General features: G+C 38.7%; 4 protein-coding genes across 4 annotated transcripts in view; 3 read left to right on the forward strand and 1 right to left on the reverse strand.

Moving 5' to 3' along the window:
• The first annotated feature begins 483 nt into the window (after window positions 1-483).
• LOC134820217 (uncharacterized) lies at window positions 484-2,920 on the forward strand. Its single transcript, XM_063830438.1, has 3 exons — window positions 484-499; window positions 844-1,074; window positions 1,875-2,920. Exons 1-3 carry the CDS (start codon window positions 484-486, stop codon window positions 2,735-2,737), a joined length of 1,110 nt encoding a protein of 369 aa, XP_063686508.1. The 3' UTR covers window positions 2,738-2,920.
• Window positions 2,921-4,633: 1,713 nt separating this feature from the next.
• On the reverse strand, window positions 4,634-5,398 carry LOC134820218 (uncharacterized protein K02A2.6-like). Its single transcript, XM_063830439.1, has one exon. The coding sequence runs from the start codon at window positions 5,396-5,398 to the stop codon at window positions 4,634-4,636; it is 765 nt and encodes a 254-aa protein (XP_063686509.1).
• Window positions 5,399-12,285: 6,887 nt separating this feature from the next.
• Window positions 12,286-14,008, forward strand: LOC134819164 (uncharacterized). Its single transcript, XM_063828948.1, has one exon. The coding sequence runs from the start codon at window positions 12,319-12,321 to the stop codon at window positions 13,705-13,707; it is 1,389 nt and encodes a 462-aa protein (XP_063685018.1). The 5' UTR covers window positions 12,286-12,318; the 3' UTR covers window positions 13,708-14,008.
• A 559-nt stretch (window positions 14,009-14,567) lies between these two features.
• The window catches only part of LOC134820025 (mucosa-associated lymphoid tissue lymphoma translocation protein 1-like), a 52,343-nt gene continuing 46,559 nt past the window's right edge, over window positions 14,568-20,351 (forward strand). The window contains exons 1-3 of the mRNA XM_063830201.1: window positions 14,568-14,745; window positions 14,900-14,977; window positions 15,101-15,196. Of these exons, the coding sequence (XP_063686271.1) occupies window positions 14,613-14,745; window positions 14,900-14,977; window positions 15,101-15,196 (307 nt within the window). The 5' untranslated portion in view covers window positions 14,568-14,612. The remainder of the gene's footprint in view (window positions 14,746-14,899; window positions 14,978-15,100; window positions 15,197-20,351) is intronic.

Genomic DNA, 20,351 nt, shown 5'->3' on the forward strand with positions numbered 1-20,351 from the left:
ATCATGTCATCTGCTCACGAGCTGCATGAGCAGCCCTACCGGACACAAAAATAAAATGTATATATTATAGTCAGTGTATTAAGGAATTTCACATGGAGACGATACAGAAACTGAAAATATTTTAGAGAACTCCGGGCTATATTGCTACTGGTCAAATTAAATGTCACTTGTTAGCGGGCTATATCATGAGCGGGCTGTAGAGATATCGGGTCCTTTGACAGCGGGCTGGTGAGAGCCCGCTATGCGAAAAAGCGCACGCTGGTGGATATAATATAATTTAGTTACCATGTATTTTTGGAGCCGAACAGCATAAGTATATTGTGAAGTCATGTACACTGTCACATTGCAAGCTGTTATATGTTTTATGTGGTAAATGGAAATTCATAAAACGGAGTACGCATACACTTGAAGACTTGAAGACTCAATCAGCTGATCAGTGATCACCTCATATTATTTATTATATTTATAATTATTATAATACAAATGCGAACAGCACGAGGTACGTACAAAAACTTATGGAACAAAAGTCTTGAAAACAAGCTGCTGTAACACCGGATAACGACAATTTGTCGTTAGCTTGTTATAGTTGTAGATGCAATTCAATACGGAAAGTTTAAGTTGCAATTACTTGATAAGATAATAAACCGGATGATGTACCAGATGATACAAGTTTGATTGAGCAATTTGACGACATAATCAGATGTTAACCAAAGAATGTAGTCCCATCATTGAACGACGTGCAGGTATACAAGCAGCAAATCTTTAACTGACCCTGGGAACTAGCTGAGCTCACTTATCTTTTTCACAATCTAATGATGATCTCTCTGACAATTCTACTCGCAGTGGTGGGACTAGCCGCCAGTGGCACCGCCAGGGACACCAGCTACAACAAGATCATCAACTTCCCCGCTGCTAGCAACGCCAACTACATCAGCTTCAACCCTGAACTTCCTGCCCTGACTGGATTAACTGTGTGTGCTTGGAAGCAGGACAAGGACAATGGACGAGCCAGATACTGGTTCAGCTACGCAGTTCCTGGAAACGATAACGAGCTCATCTTGGGAGACGCAAATGGTATGCACAAATTTTATGTGAAGAGAACCGTGACTCAATCTTATATATCCACCAGCGTGCGCTTTTTCGCATAGCGGGCTCTCACCAGCCCGCTGTCAAAGGACCCGATATCTCTACAGCCCGCTCATGATATAGCCCGCTAACAAGTGACATTTAATTTGACCAGTAGCAATATAGCCCGGAGTTCTCTAAAATATTTTCAGTTTCTGTATCGTCTCCATGTGAAATTCCTTAATACACTGACTATAATATATACATTTTATTTTTGTGTCCGGTAGGGCTGCTCATGCAGCTCGTGAGCAGATGACATGATACTTTGATTTATATCAAAGTTATTATAACACACTACATAATACACATCAGCACTATAATCCCCCTATATTATTGATATTCATCGTCACTGACATTACATTCATTATTCCCACGGCCCAGGAATGCAGTGCATCTCCAGCCCCTATATACGACACAGCCCTTTATGATTGGCTTACATTGAACACGTGACGTGTTACCATGGTTACAACTATTAGTGGCGACCTTTTCTAGAGTTGACTTTTATACAAGCTCCATTGTTTATTTATAAAATTATATATTAACTGTAATACGCCCGCTGGTGGATATAATCCACATCACCTCGACCCGCGGGCGGAAAAATCGTATAGCACTCGGGCCCGATGGGCCCTCCGTGCTATACGAAAATATGTCCTCCTCGGGCTAGCGCCCTCGGGGACATATGAAATATTGCACGCGCGTGCGCGTGCAATATTTTGTTCCGCCCGCGAGTCTCCGGTGATATGTATATATATCTTATACCAAGATAATTAAGGTCAAGTGGATCCACGTGTGTGGTGCCTGGGACTCAGAGACTGGAAATGCCGTCATCAGTATCAACGGAAAAGCAGTAAATACTGTCGTGGTCAAGAAAGGAGAGGCTTTGAGAGCAGGAGGTAATCTGGTTATCGGCCAGGAGCAGGACACTGTAGGAGGAGGGTTCGACTCTAACCAAGCATACATTGGAAACCTCTACAACATCAACATGTGGGACAGAGCTCTCACTCAAGCTGAAATTGCTTCTATGTTCAATGAAGGTATGTGTGGGATCTTCTTTGCTGGTTTGAGTGGTTCGGAACCAATCATCTCTTACGCTGATATTCTGGCCAAAGAAATGCATGGAGACGTATCCGTCGTTGATGGGGAGTGCGATGTTGTCGAATGCCCCCCGGTTGTCGAATGCCCGGTTGTCGAATGCCCGGTTGTTGAATGCCCTGCTCTTTTCTGCCCTGAAAAAGAATGCCCTGTAACAGAATGCCCTGCTGTCACATGCCCTGAAAAAGAATGCCCTGCTGTCAAGGAATGCCCTGTTGTCGAAGAAATAGAATGCCCTGCAAAAGAAGAATGTTCTCTGCCTGCTAGAGATTGCCCCGGTATCGAACCTCACCAACCAGCCTGCTGGAAGCCTCTAGAGGAAACCAGGTTCAAGGGAGGTGTGAGCATTGGTTACATTGAAGGAGACATAAACGCAGCCAAGGCTGTGTGTTACGCCAGTGGAACATGCTTAGCTATATCTTGTGCGGAGAAAAAAGGAGCAGTTTCATGTCAACTGTTGACTTCATTCGGAAAAGAAAAGAAAGGCAAAGGTATGACATCATTTGTTTACACATGTTAAGCAGTGCCAGAAGTAGGTGAAATAAAGAACAATTAAATTAGAAGACGGTAGTTTCAAAATTGTGTTCAGTTCTTTTTTGTTCTTGATATTATTGTAAAACGTTCAAAACTTTAAAAAAGAATGCAATTTTGATAAAATTCACGTAGTTTCATTTTTGAAAAGACAAATTTAACGACCATTGAATGAGTACATTTTTTTAAGCTACAAAAATGAAACATCGGGTGACAGGAATAAAAAATAGTTGTGTGGAGGTCTTGAAGAAATTTGCGAAAAATACGCACCAGCACTGTTATAAAAGATTCGGTAAAAAATCCAAAATCGCCATATTCAGGTGCCTTAAAAACATGTTAAAATTAAGTTAGAGATCTGAAACTTTGCAGGGCGTCTAGACGTTGACCAAATCGATTGTACAAAAAGTTTCAAGTTTCAGGAGTATCGGGAAGTGGGTTTTCTGGAACCCCTGTTTTACAACAGATTGTCGTGAAGTATTATATCTATCTATTTATATATCTATTTGACCAAAACCCATAATCATGGGTAGAATGGACCGCTGCCAGTGTCTCTCTTTCCCAAAAAAAGGAAATGATATTAATTTGAATAACTGTCCGCAATATGCAAAATGATACCGAGAATGAAATCGGTCGCTCACTTTTCCCATTCATTCACGGCTTAAGAATTGTAATAAGTTTCGATTAATTATATCCATGACATGCTGTACAAATTTCTTTGGGTTGCTTTCGGGTCGATACCTAGTATTTCGGGATGAGGGTGGTAGTTAGTGTACAATTATAGCTGTTGTTTATCGAATCTGTATTGCCGAGTACTGCAGCTCTGCCTTCGGGTAGTTCTTCTTAATCTATTACAATTTTATATGAATGGGAAAAGCGAGCAACCGATTTCATTCTCGGCATCATTTTGCATTTGCAGACGGTTTAGGGCCTGTCGTGATATCATGGATCGCTTAGGTTCCACTGCGGCCTCTATGTATCGCCAGAGCTTGTTCTCCGAGCTCAAGCTGCTTGATCAGGCCTTATATGGAATAATATAGTGTATCGCGTGTAATTGGATCCAATTATAGGAGCTGCGTAATTATCGCAGCATATTGGTCTGGTATCACATGCTGAAACCCAGCATGCAGCTGGGCTAGATATTTTAGAAATAGAAGGATTGTTAATGAAAATCGAAGCGAAAATCATGTAACCCTAAGAGTATGTTTTCGAGGACTCTAAATGTAAGATTCAGTAAAACTCCGGTAGATTTACGTCATAAACCCCTAAATATATAACATGGTTAATCATCAATCATAAATATAATAATAAGTATATAACACCCTTCCAAGTTAATCGTAAAAGTCAACGTGAATTTAATGCCTCCTTAATTGCACATAAACTAAAAGAAGAACTCGCGTGCGCTGAAATATCTCAAAAGATGGTTTAGTCATTTTATCTACGAAACAATAACGCTTCCGCGCGTTAAGTAAAAACACATTCAAATCGTGACAGGTGAATTGCCCCACCGCAATTTTGAAAACTCAGGCAGTTAAACCAAAACTCGCGAATTTGAAAACGGGCAGTCACGAGATTAAAACACGAATTTCTACCTCATCTTCCCTTCCAAAATGGAAACTTCATATCTTCTTCAAAAAAAATCTCCCATAACTCGCAAATAGAGCATTATTTCACAATATAGCTGCAATAATAAATCACAAAATTTCCAATATAAATAGTTAATCACGTTCTGAACATCAAAAGAATAAATTAGCCCAACCTATAAAAATATAGTCGAAATGGCAAATTTATGGTAAATGTTAAAATGTCAAAATACACGGCGTAAAATCCGGTAACACTAATACACGGCTCAAATCACTTTATTCTACGAGAAACAACCAACTTAAACTCATCCTCCCTTCTGGCTATAGTTTAACCTATCAATAGGCTTGGTTACTCGACTGCTTGACCGGGTAAGTATTGCTATTAGTGGTGGTTTTGCTATGCTTTTAGAAGGACTGGGTTCAGCCACTGGATGCTCGTTAATAATCGCATGCTGGTCATGCTCATCATTATAAGGCTTGCTAAGACTAGGTGCTGGCGGACATTTACTAACATCAGATTCAATAGCAATGGGTAGGCGACTGTTATCAGTCTCAGATTGTGCTGGTTGTGCAGGTTGTAGCTGTACTGTATATCTCGTCTTGAGCTGGTTTATATGTTTATCAACTACACCGTTCTCTCCCAATATCCTGTACACCTTGCTTCCTTGTCTAGCTTGCACGGTACCAACTTGCCAACTTTGCTTCCTGATATCCTTATAACAGACCGGATCTCCTACCTTAAACTCTCTGAATAAACCCTGCTCTATAACCTCCTGTTCCTGTCGAGTATATAAGGGTTTACACGGATAAAGTAAAGATAATCTGGTGCGCGTGAGTCGTCCGAACATCAGAGCACTGGGACATTGCTTTGACACGTAGTAGTGTGGAGTATTCCGATACGTGAGTAACCAAGCTGCAAGATTCTTGTTGTAGTCTGGATCGGTAGCTTGCATCTTCTTTAGAGCTTTCTTAAATGTTTGCACCATACGCTCTGCAAGTCCGTTGCAATACGGAGTAGCAGGTGGAACTGAAATGTGATCAATTCCGTTACTCTCTAAGAATTCCTCCATTTCACTGGAGACTAACTGTGGTCCTCTGTCTGACACGACTAATCTCGGCAATCCGTAGCTCTTTAATTGTCGCTTGCTGTATGAATCGACGACTACGAACCATTGCCTGTCGAATAGCTGTGCAAATTCGATATGAATCCTCTCCCAAGCTCTTGTAGCCGGGATCCACGGATGTGGGGTCGTCTTCTGAGATTATTTTGATTCATCTGGCATGTGATATTCAGGTGCCTCAAAAATCATCTTAAAATTGAGTCAGAGATTTGGTATTTTGCAGGGCGTCTAGACGTTGACCAAATCGACAGCAAAATAGTTTCAAGTTTCAGGAGTATCGGGAAGTGGGTTTACTGGAACCCCTGTTTTACAACAGATTGTCGTGAAGTATATAATATATAATTATATATATTCTTTCAACACGTACTACTATATAACAAATATTTGAGGATGACTGTAAAGGTATATTTTACCGAATTTGAAGTCAAGGCGTTGTTTTATTGTAGCGCAATGCACTACTGGGCCGCGCCGCGCATCAAATAATTCTTCTCGCAATAATTCTCAAATAATTCTTCTCGGTAGATCGGCGAGATGCACCACTAGCTGTGCCTCACCGAGCTGCGAAGGATTGACATCGTGAATCAATTGTTTTACTGACAGTTGTGGCTGACTAACAATATATATATATATATATATATATATATGTATATAATTATATATGTATGTACAAGAAAAACGGCGATTCTACAAACTTAAAGTTTCATGTTGCTCTATCCAGAGCCCTTGCGCTTGCAGTGGCGCGCGCCCGCCTCACGACTTGTGAAACAAGCGCGCCCGCAGTGGCGCGAAAGAACATTATGGTTAGGTGAAGTTTCATGCAAACGCAATCATCAGTGTCAGATTCGAATAACTTATTATTACTAAATCCATATTTTCCTTACAGTTACAAGCTCATTCATAAAATTAACTGAACTAAATCAAAAACTAAATCAAAATCAAAACGAAACGAAACGAACCAAAAAAAAAAAAAACAATATTCCTAGAAGCATTTCTTTTGTAGGTTTACAACCTACCAGGATGCGCGCCGAGTTGGACTCGTCGACGGTTCTGTATGGAACAAATATTTTACGAGTATCACCCGTTAACATTTCTTGAGCATAAATTTATTGGTGTGCCTACATTTGCTAATAATAGGTAGTGCGCCATCGACAGTGAGCCGCGCGTGCCGACTGTAGGATGGTTTTTTAGCGCTAATTTCGGCCAGCACAATTTTCTTCAAACAAATAAATATTGAGTATCCTTCCCGACCTCCGATTGCAACAAAAATTGGTAAGCTTACTCATAGACTTACAAGGAAAGTGTCCGAAAAATTTAAAACATATCCAACCATCAAACATTATGTTACAGCTAAAAGCAGCGTATTTTACCCCATTTTGATCACTATATCAACTCCGATATCCACCAAATTTTTGGGACAGTTGTAAAAGCCCTATTGGAAGGTCGTCGCCAATTTTCAGAATGATCCCATTCAAGGAACTAAAGATATATCCAAATAATACGACAAAAATCAACGAATTTGGTCGAATTTGGTCAAATTACGCGACTTTTACAGCTACTTTTGCTCCAAAAGCCGCGCACCATCAAATATGGCACCTAGGCGAAATTCACTGATCTTTCCAAAAAGGTATGACAAATTTGGTATTGTGAAAATTCTCACAGTCTCTAGAAAACAATGGTACAAAAATTTTTAAAAACCGAGCAAGTTTATTTTTATCGTGCACCCCCTACTAATAAGTTCTTTCCTCCTATTTAGTAGATGGCGCACGTTATATCTCCGCCAAAAGCACATCCAATTTGATACGTATGCAATGTGTCTATAACTTTCTTGATTATGCACTAAGTTGGCGTTCCACAACCAAAATTGAACGGGGAATACTTTAAGATCAATTTCGAGGCACCTCGACAAAAGCTTCTTACGCTATTGTGCTTTTTATGGAGAAATACGTCAGTAGCGTTTTTGAGCTTGTTATTCTCTTTCAAAAGTATTCCGAGTGATTTGTATAAGTGCATATATTAACTCTGATTACATTGCAAAATAATTTGTCTCGATTCATGAAGTTTGAAAGAAGTTACAGCAATGCGCGCAATTTGGGGAGTGTGCTTTTTGCGGAGATATAAGTATAACCTGCGCCTTAGTAGATTGTCATTTTTATTTAAAATAATATAAAGTTTTTCAGCAAGGCAGAGATGACAATTTTTCGTACTTCCCTTATATACGGATGAGCAATAAATCCATTAATGAATTATGATATGCAAGTTCTAATTTTTAAAGTTTTGGTTTTTTATGAATGAACGATGGGGGTTGCATCGTAATTTTCAATTCTTATATTCACGTACAGCGTATATCATATATTAAATAAAATTATATTTTTATGTATTATATGATTTTGTAAACATTGGCCGGTGTACCAAAAACCGGTCCCCAAACAAAAAGCATGTTGGATTATTTTCCAAAATTTTTTATACGAGGTTTGTTTATCTTTCAACACTTATATTTTCTTAAACAGCTCCGTCTGGTTTCGCAGCTTCTCCGTCTCGAGTTTGATCAAAGAGCTTGTACGTATGTGAACTGAAACGGGTATAAAAAATACAAAATATTTGTGCTCTTTCTTTTCCTTTTCTACTAGCTGCAACCGTTGCTTCATATTATATCACTGCAGTTTCCAAGCATTGTCCTTTCAGTGGGCACATTTCCGGCTTCCTGCAAGTGCATTTGCACGATTCAATTATAAAATCCCAAAAAACCTTACTGGCTGGAGCCTATCTCCAAAACAGGGACAAAAGGATTTCGCGATTATTTTGGCCAAATTTCGCGGTACCGCGAAATTTAACAGGCTGTACATTAAACTACACATAAAATTTGTCGCGGAGAATGGGAAATTTCGCGATTTCGTACATGCCGCGAAATCCTTTTGTCCCTGCTCCAAAAGTAAAATAAATAAAAACTTTCGTCGGTTTTTTGGGCCGAATAAAATGGCGCGCGCGCGACAGCAGCAGTTAGCAGCAGTCATCAGCAGTTAGTAGCAGTTAGCAGCAGTTAGCAACAGTCAGCAGCAGTTTTTTGCACTAGAGTCCCCCTGTGATCGTAGCTCGATGCGTTACTGAGCCGCGCATCGCATCCAATATTTTTTGTTCTCGCAACCACTTTCTCGCAACTACTTCGTTAAATTAAATCGGCGACATGCGCTAATGCGTTACTTTCTACTGGGCCTCGCCGATGGGCCTTGACGATGTCAAGAATTGACATCGTCAATTATTGGAGGACTTCGCCGCTTCGACGCGCCGCGCGAATTAGCATTCTTGCTTCGCAGAGCAACGATCTGGAAGGGTCGACATTACATCGTCAATCAATGTCAATTAATGCATCTCACAATTACTATAAATTTATTGATACACATTATATATTACTAACGTTAACATTAGTGTATTACTTTATCCAGAGCCCTTGCGCTTGCAGTGGCGCGCGCCCGCCTCTTAACTTGTGAAACAATCGCGTCTGCAGTGGCGATTTATTGTATTTGATTTAGGAAGTGATTCATGTAGCTCACACGTACGTTTTTTCCGCCCCAAATCTGAACGGGAAATATAATTCTCGATGGGTCAGTAACTGTAAATAATAAAATTATCCATCAGCCATGGTAGTGATTTACAGTATGACCAATGACACCGAAACCTCGTGTCTCGGTATCCCTTTAAATGGCAGTTTGTGGCATGGTGTCCAGGCTAGACTCCTCTGATTACTGATATCGATTAATATGTTTATAATAATAAATCAACTTTGATACCAGTTATTATTAGCGTGGCTGACATGAATTCAAAATCAATTTTTGTGATAGCAATTTTCATCGCAGCTCAGCGCGGCACAGTAGTGCATTTCGCCGATCTAGCGAGGAGAAGCCTCATTGAGTGCACGGCGCGGCACAGTAACGCATCGCGCTACAATAGCAGCTCAGCTGCTAAGCAGCTGACCAACGAATTTTGGCCTGTGACTGCGAGCGTGCTAAATCACTCTACAGTCGATCTTTGAGATTGTTCTAAAAGGGCCCTCAACGGTTGTAACCAACTTCCATCGATGTATTTTCGAACGCTGATTCCGAATCACCCCCCATGATATAGGGTTAAAATGCTCACCTGACGAGATATTGGCGTTTTCCTTAAAAAGTTTTCCTTAAAAATTTTGCTTTCATTAATATTTGATCATCTCTAGACATCTCCCTTCATGAATTATAATGTTGAGAGCATTGTTTACGGTACAGGCTAGATCCGATTAAATTATCAAGATATTTTTATGAAAATTTTTGATGATCTTATATATTATATAATTATGTTTTGATTCGATTTTCTGGGTCACGAAATCCTCTCCGAACCTCCACGTGGTGTGGCCTGGTTGGCACTAACGGGTGGTGTGCTCTCTTGTTGAGTACAAAGGTTGGGACTTGCCAACTCAAAGTTCCCATAGGAACCAGGAAGTCAACACTAACAGCTACCAAGCACCAGGAAATTTTTCTTTCAGATATCAGGTTACAAGATAGTACACACACAAACGACGATACGTTAGACACAGATACATAGCTCTAAGAGCTATTAAATCACCAGGAAATTCTCTTTCAGCTTTCAGGTCCCATCGAAGTCACCCACCACAGAGCTAGGGATCCCAATTCGCTCATCCTGACTACAAGGACACACTGATAATGAGTAGTCTTGGCACTTCTCCCTCCAGTAACCACTTTTCAGGTCTTTTCAGTTAAGACAGCTAATGCGTTGGGGCTGACACACGCTAGACACAGGCTCGTGATAAGACAGTGTTAGGGATGTCAACTCTGACTACGAGGACACACTGATAGCGAGAATTCCTGGCACTTCTTCCTCCAGTAACCACTTTTCAGGGGACCGGGTTAGCTTTGCCACACTCTTTATTGATGTGTGACTGGACGCTCTACAATCATCTAGTAGCCAGCAGTGTTTGAATGACACCCCTACTGCAACTGGTTCTATTCAGTTCTACAGCGGAAGTTCTCAACACTCGAAAACAGTTCATCTCGGACATCCTGCAGAGATGCTTTTTCACAGCCTGCCCCATTACACGGGGAACCCTTAGATCTACAGTACCCTGGTGAACAGCATAGCTCACTAAAGCATAGTGGACTTCTTTAGTTCTGTGACGCAAAGCTAACCGGACCAGGAATAAACATCATTGCAATGCTTAGGGGATGCAAATAGGACATACAACGTTTAACGATTTACTCGAACTTTTGATTCATTTTTTAGCTCGACGATACATGGTATCATTTCAGGACAGATATTCCTTCTTCAGGTTCATTGAGGAAATTGTACCCGCTATTTGCGTTATACATGGCAAGTATCTGGACTAATGATAACTTAGGATCTCAGATTCCCAGGCTGCATTTAAAGCGCTTAACAGCACCAGTTTTAACTCCAGGTTTGTTCTGAACATCTCAGACCAACTCAACTCACTAGGTATTCTCATCGAGTAGAACTCCAGGACATGAAGGAGTATACGGTAAAGAACTAGCGGACGAATTCGCAAGGGACGATCAATCCAACAACATCCCCATAGGACCAGAACCCTTCCTCCCAATTAGGCCACACTCAGTGACAAAGGAACATTCCACTTGAGATGTTCCTCCACAAATATAAATACAGGAACTTTAATTTTTCTGGAACTCACATCAGATGGCTTACATGGTCGCTTTCAGGATAGGTCACAGCCCACTAGTTTATTTTCAGAACGTGGCAAACAACGTCAACTTCGAGACGCAAGATTGTGAACACTTTTCAGGAGAAGCAGAAACATCCCAGCACCTCCTCTGCAAGTGCATCCAGATCATGACGTTCAGAATGAGGATAATTGGTAAACTCTACCTTAAAAACAGTAAACTACAATCATATCTTCAAATTTGTGGAACAGTCGACAAGACTGGATAGGGAAAACCCTTTTGGGTAACCTCCTAGGATTCTTCGCCAGGAACTTTCGCTAAATCCCATACTAGGAACTCAACCTAGGCCCATCTCTGCATAGAGACATATCTCCCAGGCTTTGACCTTGCTCGGAAGTCCCTTGTCTGCCCGCAGAAGTACTACAACGGAAGTGGGTTTGCTCTGAGACAGGTAGTGACAGCTTCAAGACTCCAGGGGTCTGTTGCATTGATATTTATTATTTTATGATTTCGTATATACTTTGGGAGTCCTGGCGTGCAGCTAGCAGGAGTTGCATTCTGTGGGCACGGTGAGAAGGCCTCCATCTTTTAGTAAGAGGCCAGAAACCGTTGACCAGAACAGAGAGAGAGAGAGAGAGATTCGATTTTCTGATTTGTATCACCTAGTCTAGGGTGTGAGCTAACGATTCCATTGGATCTTTGCAAAATTACACATCCGTGTAAAATCTCGTCTATTATCTCAGACGAACGGTCAGGAAGATATTTCTCTCAAAGATCAAGTATCTTCTTAGGATACCCCTCAGTGGCGTAACGTTGCCTGTTGAATCGTTGATGCCCCCTGCTGAAAAAGTGCCCCACCTGTTGGCGTTCCCTCTCCTTTTGGCGCCCCTCCCTAAAATTAAACAAATTAGATGCTTTTAGAGGATACACTGGTAAAATCTCTAAAAATTTGTGTTTCTAGAGCAAAACATGCAGTTTTGCTTGTACTGTAGTTAAGTTTTTCAAAATTGTCCCACATTCAAACGACGATTTGGCGCCCCCTAAGATGGTGCCCCCCCCCCACACAGTCGGGGGGCCCTTCATTACGCCACTGATACCCCTTCAATACATTACATAAATGCGCACTGTAAACAAAGCACTATACTATTCTATTTAAGATTTATTGACTATGAATATTCCTTTAGGAAAAAAATGGGTACACGGCTCATTCTGCCTCATGAAGTTCCCAATCATTGGGATAAAGTGTTAGATGTTCTGTGTCATGTGAAATGGTCTCCTATGGATCTCATCTCTGCTATTGACAATATCAGAAAATACTCCTACAAACAAGTTAAAGAAATGCCGGCTGCGAGTCGGTTTTCAGGATTTTTAGGTTTTTTGAAGGATGCCAGTTGTGTTGGGGGGAATCCTGACCTGTTTTGGGGAGACTGTGGTTTTTCACATCATAATCCAGATTCATTTGTAAAAGGATGGTTTTTAGCTCACACTGTTCCATTTATTGCTCAGCTTGTTATGGACATGCCTCAAACCTTCCCATCTGGACTATCAACTTTGAATACAGCAGATGATCATATCCAAATGACATGCCTTACCAAACACCAGTGTGCTTCATTGTTAGCCTGCTCATTTTTCTCTGCATTTCATCATAGTGCCGCTCCAAAGAAGACAACAATAAACTTTGACGGCATATTTATAACTCTCAATCAGAAATGTCCTCAAAACGTTGCTAAACTCTGTATGATAATGAACTATTTTGAGAGATGTAGGTTGAAAATGTATAATGCATCTCAAGCATTGATAATCAATAGGCTACACAATATATCACCTTATACAGCTAGTAAATGGGCTTCAATCACATCACCTCTATCTGAGTTCACAGTTGATGAAAATGGATCCATCAATGATGCAGGTCCGGAGTCACTTCATGCTGACTTTGCAAATAGGTGGATTGGTGGTGGGGTTTTGAAACGGGGTTCAGTTCAAGAAGAGATAATGTTCTCTATTTGTACTGAGCTGCTCACTACAATACATATCTGTGACATGATGAATGACAATGAAGCAATTGTGATCACTGGTGCTGAGGACTTTTCTTTACACAAGGGATACAGCAGAGACCTCAAGTTTATTGGAAATGCTCCCACGTCTCAAGATGTGGTGAGCAGAGTGGCTATGGACGCAACACGTTTCAGAGGAGACAAGGATCACATGAGACAATACAGTGAAGCTGTTATTTTGAGAGAGCTCAACAAAGCTCATGTTGCTTTTAATCATGAGTATCCAGCTCCTGGTGCACCTGTTGCTACAGGTAATTGGGGCTGTGGAGCGTTTGGGGGCCACATTCAGTTGAAGTCTATGTTACAGTGGATTGCTGCCAGTGCCTGCTCGAGACCTGTTACCTACTTTACCTTCAAGGACCCAAACTGCAGTGGAATGGGAGAGATGACGAGGTTCCTGAAAGAGAAGAACTTGACTGTAGGAAGGTTGTTTGAGGAGGTGAGATTATTTGCTGCTCAGATTGAGCCTCAAGACAAACCTAAAGATGAATTGTTTCAACACTTGTGGGCTACCTTTAAAGATTAAATGCACAAAGGCTTTGGGATTAAGAGCAGGAAAAACAGTGATTTTTTGCTTGTTTTTTTTTGTTTTATACCATGCTTGATTAAAAATTAAGTTTAGATAATATTCAGAAGTAATTGAGAGATTATGATATCTAGATAATTTGTTGCCTGTTTCATATTTAATTAAGTTCAGTTTTTTGATATTATCTATGTTTTGATTTTGATGCTTTTAATTACTTTACATTACGAGGACATATTTACAGTTTATTAGTTGGTGTTTTTATGTTCGAAAAATGCTGATATTAGAATTCAATTTTAGGCAATATTTGTAACGTTATTTGTGTACACCTTCACACTGCATGCATTCCAGTCTACTTAAAACTATTAACACTATACTTTATATCCAATTGTACCACAGAACCAGGGCATTTTAAAAAGCAATACATGAAATGTTTTTAAGATTTATTGACAATAAATATTTGTTTCTAGGAAGAATATGGGTAAGCGGCTCATTCTGCCTCATGAGGTTCCTAATCAATGGGATAAAGTGTTAGATGTTCTGTGTCATGTGAAATGGTCTCCTATGGATCTCATCTCTGCTATTGACAATATCAGAAAATACTCCTACAAACAAGTTAAAGAAATGCCGGCTGCGAGTCGGTTTTCAGGATTTTTAGGTTTTTTGAAGGATGCCAGTTGTGTTGGGGGGAATCCTAACCTGTTTTGGGGAGACTGTGGTTTTTCAGTATTGCTGAGCAATACTGAAAAGGAGATACGCACCTCAGGCCATCCCAACTTGTTGGAGAGACCTGCCCTTGTATCTTGTTGTGTATATAAAATTCATTGCAAATACTAAGTTAAGTATACTAAGTAAAAATACTAAGTTAAATATAGAACTACACAGTAAATGATGAGATCAGGAAGGTGATGGTATACACAAGGAAGACGAAACTGTTCAACCTTCCTGGAGCTGATATAATTACACTCACCAATCATCTGGATGTGGCTCCCGAGACACGGGGATGGAAGAAAGTTGTGCAGTTTCTCAACCTTAAGATCGGTAACAAGCCTTCTTATTTCATTTATATCTGATCTTTAAAAAACCACTATGTCCCCCCCCCCACTACTCACTACTATACTAAAGCCCCCCCCCCCCCCACTACTATACTATGTCCCCCCCTCAGTCCCCACTACTATACTATGTCCCCCCCCAGGTGAGGTGAGGAGATGTGAAGTTGCTGGGGGTGCAGCCCCGGTTGTGGAGCTGCTTTGTCAGAGGGGCTGGAATGTTGGTATGTTATATTCAATATCATAATTATAGTACTGATACTCATTAACAAAGTGCTTTTATTATTTACCCATGCTTAGAATGTCTTCAAAGTTATCAGTACAAAATATAAAGTCTACCCTTCTAGGTAAAGTGCTGGACATGCTGAATAAGATTGGCAACCAAGAGGCGGTATCCTCCTTACTGGACATCATTAGTGATAACAAGATATCATCCACTCCTGGTTAGGATAGGACACGTGACAGATACTTTGACACGTGACAGATACTTTGACACGTGACAGATACTTTGACACGTGACAGATACTTTGACACGTGACAGATACTTTGACACGTGACAGATACTTTGACACGTGACAGATACTTTGACACGTGACAGATACTTTGACACGTGACAGATACTTTGACACGTGACAGATACTTACTATGTTACCCTGACAACTGACAGACCCTGATGTATGTATTCCGTGAAGTATTCTGGAATTTTAGGTTTTATTGAAATGTAGAGATTTGACCAAAAGACGTTATGTTATAACATAATATAAATCAAGAGGCTTGCATATAATGAACATATTGACACGGATGCAGAGTTGAGTCTGTACGGAACCTAGTAGTTTCAGATCCTTGTTTAACTTGCCGTACAACAGTATGTCATAACTCTTGTTGTTGTCCAGACTACTGGATTTAAACAAACAACACTTGTTCAAGAAGTGAGACATGTTGAACAATAAAGTAACGGTTAACATACAGTAACACTTGAGCCAACATTGAAATCATGTTACCACACTTACCAGTCAGTAACATGTTTTAACATTAATTCTGACCTGAACTGAAAGTGAATACTAAGGTTGTTGGGCATATATTACTTTACAGTCCCCTCTAGCCAAAAGGGGATTGTCGTACCTCATACAGTCATCTATCAATCGTATACATGGTCTTGTGGGTCTTGTTAGGCGAACTTTAACTTTTAGGCTGTTTAATCTGTTTAATCTGAAATTTCAACATTAATCATTTTCGGCAGACAAACAAATATATGAAAGTTACGAAACATGTTAAATGTCAAAAACTAATTGATGTCACCAGTAGTCTAGTCAATTTCGTGGGATTCTTTCAATTTTGTGACACATTTGTCCGTAACCTTCTCTCCAAATCTCCAGTATTTATTGGTATTGGTGACAATTATCTTGTCATCAAGATGTCATTTGGTTCATTAATTCTTTAATTAATCTCCCTACTTCCCTCCTTGCCTGATGATTTTACCGTTTATTTAATTATACCATTTATTCTAATTCGGCAGATTATTTCCCAACCATTTTGTCTTGTTAACAATTCCTATATAATATATATATAATCTACCTCCAGTGTGATATTCTTAATTTTGTAGAGTATCTACAAATCAGCATAGTTGTGATTAGCATGCAGCGCCGGTTAGTTATCTGTTTATCCATAAGATTATCATTGATCCTATAGAGAACTGTAATATAATGTAACTTAATAATATTAAGTAGCCAATTATAATTATTGGTTGTAAATTAAGGATTCCATTCTATGAGATTCTCTTCTTATGTTGTAATTAGTGTACCATTTGTTGCGCATGGATGGTATTAAAGGGGGGGGGGGGGGGGGGGGGTTATTAAGATCCCATTTAATCATCAACATGTTAATACTTTCCATGTTACATTCACTAACAACTTTACTGTTCAAGTGTTCAACCTTGTGCGTCCCTTCGCAAGATCACTCGATAAGTTAATACTTTATAATTCTGCTGTTTTTTCAGTAACGTAGTGCCAGTATATATATATATTTGAATATTATACCGTCTAGACACGTCTGTTTATTCCATTTATCTCTTTTTATCTGTTATTCAATCTATTTTACATTTTACGTAACCATTACGTAACCATTTTACGTAACGGCAAACATTGTTGATCAAAATATATTTTTGGATTTAAAAAAAAAAACTTATTATCTAATTAATTAATTATCTAATCCAAAGGTTGTCCGATCGAAATTTGTTTTCTTTTATGTTTTGAACACATTGGTTCAATCTAGAACCTTCTACGACATTCAGAAGTTGTTTTATTAGCGGAGGTTTAATGTGGTAAAAAAAAGGTAAATAGTGGTTATTCTTTAAATCTCAAAAAACATACTACAACTACTACAAGAGTAATCCCGATAACACTCTTCAGTCTTCACACAGACAAGAAGATGACGATCAGACCTCGTTATTCTTTAAAAACGTCGAGATTTGTAAAAGTCCAAAATATTGAAAGTGAAAATGTTCAAACATTTTATATAAATTAGTTCATCATACGTTTTACGTAATTGTGAACATTTTTGTCCGAAATGTATTTTTGAAATTTCTGAAAATTTACTTATTATTTAATTAATTATTTAATTGATTATTTTATCAAAAAGTTGCCGTATAAAAATGTGTTCCCCTTTATTTTTAAACATACTGGTTTAAACTAAAATCTTCTAGGATATTCAGAAGTCGACTTATTTGCGGAAAACCAATGTGGTAAAAAGGTGGTTAAAAAAGTGGTAATTGTGGATTTTGCTGACGTCAGAAATTTTGGGAACTCTCTGGAATGATTCCTGGGACCTGTCCCGACCATTTCCCGTTGAAATCGATTTGTTGCGAATTATGTCCGACAAATGCTTAAATTAGGACGCATGGTGCTCTGGACAGCTCATTAGCTGTTTAGTTGTCTTATAATAAATACCGTATCTTATGAACGGCTCTCAGACTGGAGTTATGACTTCCAGAGGCAAACTGCCGTTTATATTAACCATTGTAACCCCCACTAGTCACTGCCCCCACTACCCCAACTACCCCCACTACCCCCACTACCCCCGCTACCCCCACTACCCATTACCTCGTGGTTCTTGAAAGCTCCACCTTTATTGAATAATCATATGTCACAGAGTCGTGACAATGATATTAATCTGTTTTTGTTATTATAATTAATAGTTTCAATATTCATTGTTAATCTCCGACTTGGTGCCGCCCATCCTGACTATCGTTATATTGATAGCGAGGGAGTGTGTGTAAGATATAAAGGAGGATGTGCTGGCAAACTGAATACTTAACACTCATGTACCTGTCGTTGCGTTGTGAAAATCAGGATAATTCTCAGTTTAACCCATCTCCTCCCATCTCCTCCTCAGTTTTAGACAGCAATTATCAGTCTTGAACCTTTTTAAACGTAATTAGAACAAAGTATCAGTAGTACTGTGTTAACAAAGAGGTCGCTATATCACCTGAGACTGCTTTGTGGACTGGTCTGCTTCTTCTTATTGTTTTAAGCCCGGGCTCACATTTTTAAGTTCACCTTTTTAACTGACACTCGAATATTTCGTATGCCGCTTGTGTTCATCAAAGTCTAATACTACAAACACTTACATCATGCTGTAAACGACTCTGTTTGCTTCATTCTTTTCTGCGAACGTGAATTAAGCGCATGGTCACCCCCCCCCCCCCCCTCCCCCCTCCCCGACCCTGCTCCACCAAACGTCATCGTATTCTATAAAGCTATTTTTAGAAAAAAAGTTACTAAAAGACTGATTATTATCGGAGCACCATCGACGTTCATTTAACAGCCGCACATCTTTAATGAAGCGTAATTAAACTGCCAGTAAACACGTGGTAATGACACGTGTATTTTCAAGATACCCTAGAGATCCGGACTTAGTCTAGACAAGGTAACACCGGTAGTTCTACCTCTGGAATGTAGAGTAATACCTGGTACCGGCAAAGTAATGACTTGTGGAGAGGGTGGGGTTTCGGTCTAAATCTTTATTTGACTTGGCTAAGTAATGTAGGGGTGTTTTTGATTTAGCTTGTACGTGGTTTTAACCACGTTTAAAAAGGAAGGTACGTGTTCATATTAACTCTGATAACTGCTATTAACTCTGATAACTACTATTAACTCTGATAACTACTATTAACTCTGATAACTACTATTAACTCTGATAACTACTATTAACTCTGATAACTACTATTAACTCTGATAACTACTATTAACTCTGATAACTACTATTAACTCTGATAACTACTATTAACTCTGATAACTACTATTAACTCTGATAACTACTATTAACTCTGATAACTACTATTAACTCTGATAACTGCTATTAACTCTGATAACTACTATTAACTCTGATAACTACTATTAACTCTGATAACTACTATTAACTCTGATAACTACTATTAACTCTGATAACTACTATTAACTCTGATAACTACTATTAACTCTGATAACTACTATTAACTCTGATAACTACTATTAACTCTGATAACTACTATTAACTCAATACTACTATTAACTCTGATAACTACTATTAACTCTGATAACTGCTATTAACTCTGATAACTACTATTAACTCTGATAACTACTATTAACTCTGATAACTGCTATTAACTCTGATAACTGCTATTAACTCTGATAACTACTATTAACTCTGATAACTACTATTAACTCTGATAACTACTATTAACTCTGATAACTACTATTAACTCTGATAACTACTATTAACTCTGATAACTACTATTAACTCTGATAACTACTATTAACTCTGATAACTACTATTAACTCTGATAACTACTATTAACTCTGATAACTACTATTAACTCTGATAACTACTATTAACTCTGATAACTACTATTAACTCTGATAACTACTATTAACTCTGATAACTACTATTAACTCTGATAACTACTATTAACTCTGATAACTACTATTAACTCTGATAACTACTATTAACTCTGATAACTACTATTAACTCTGATAACTACTATTAACTCTGATAACTACTATTAACTCTGATAACTGCTATTAACTCTGATAACTGCTATTAACTCTGATAACTACTATTAACTCTGATAACTACTATTAACTCTGATAACTACTATTAACTCTGATAACTACTATTAACTCTGATAACTACTATTAACTCTGATAACTACTATTAACTCTGATAACTACTATTAACTCTGATAACTACTATTAACTCTGATAACTACTATTAACTCTGATAACTACTATTAACTCTGATAACTACTATTAACTCTGATAACTACTATTAACTCTGATAACTACTATTAACTCTGATAACTACTATTAACTCTGATAACTACTATTAACTCTGATAACTACTATTAACTCTGATAACTACTATTAACTCTGATAACTACTATTAACTCTGATAACTACTATTAACTCTGATAACTACTATTAACTCTGATAACTACTATTAACTCTGATAACTACTATTAACTCTGATAACTACTATTAACTCTGATAACTACTATTAACTCTGATAACTACTATTAACTCTGATAACTACTATTAACTCTGATAACTACTATTAACTCTG

Source organism: Bolinopsis microptera, chromosome 8, assembly GCF_026151205.1.
Source record: "Bolinopsis microptera isolate Bmic1 chromosome 8, MBARI_Bmic_1.0, whole genome shotgun sequence".
In the NCBI taxonomy this organism is placed as follows: domain Eukaryota; kingdom Metazoa; phylum Ctenophora; class Tentaculata; order Lobata; family Bolinopsidae; genus Bolinopsis; species Bolinopsis microptera.

Excerpts from the sequence above, each read along its gene's own strand:
- LOC134819164 (XM_063828948.1), top strand. The coding sequence starts at position 12,319 with ATGGGTACACGGCTCATTCTGCCTCATGAAGTTCCCAATCATTGGGAT.
- LOC134820217 (XM_063830438.1), top strand. Across the intron at positions 1,075-1,874 it reads CATCTTGGGAGACGCAAATG|TATCTTATACCAAGATAATT; the intron begins GTATGCACAAAT and ends GATATGTATATA.
- LOC134820218 (XM_063830439.1), bottom strand. The coding sequence starts at position 5,398 with ATGGAGGAATTCTTAGAGAGTAACGGAATTGATCACATTTCAGTTCCA.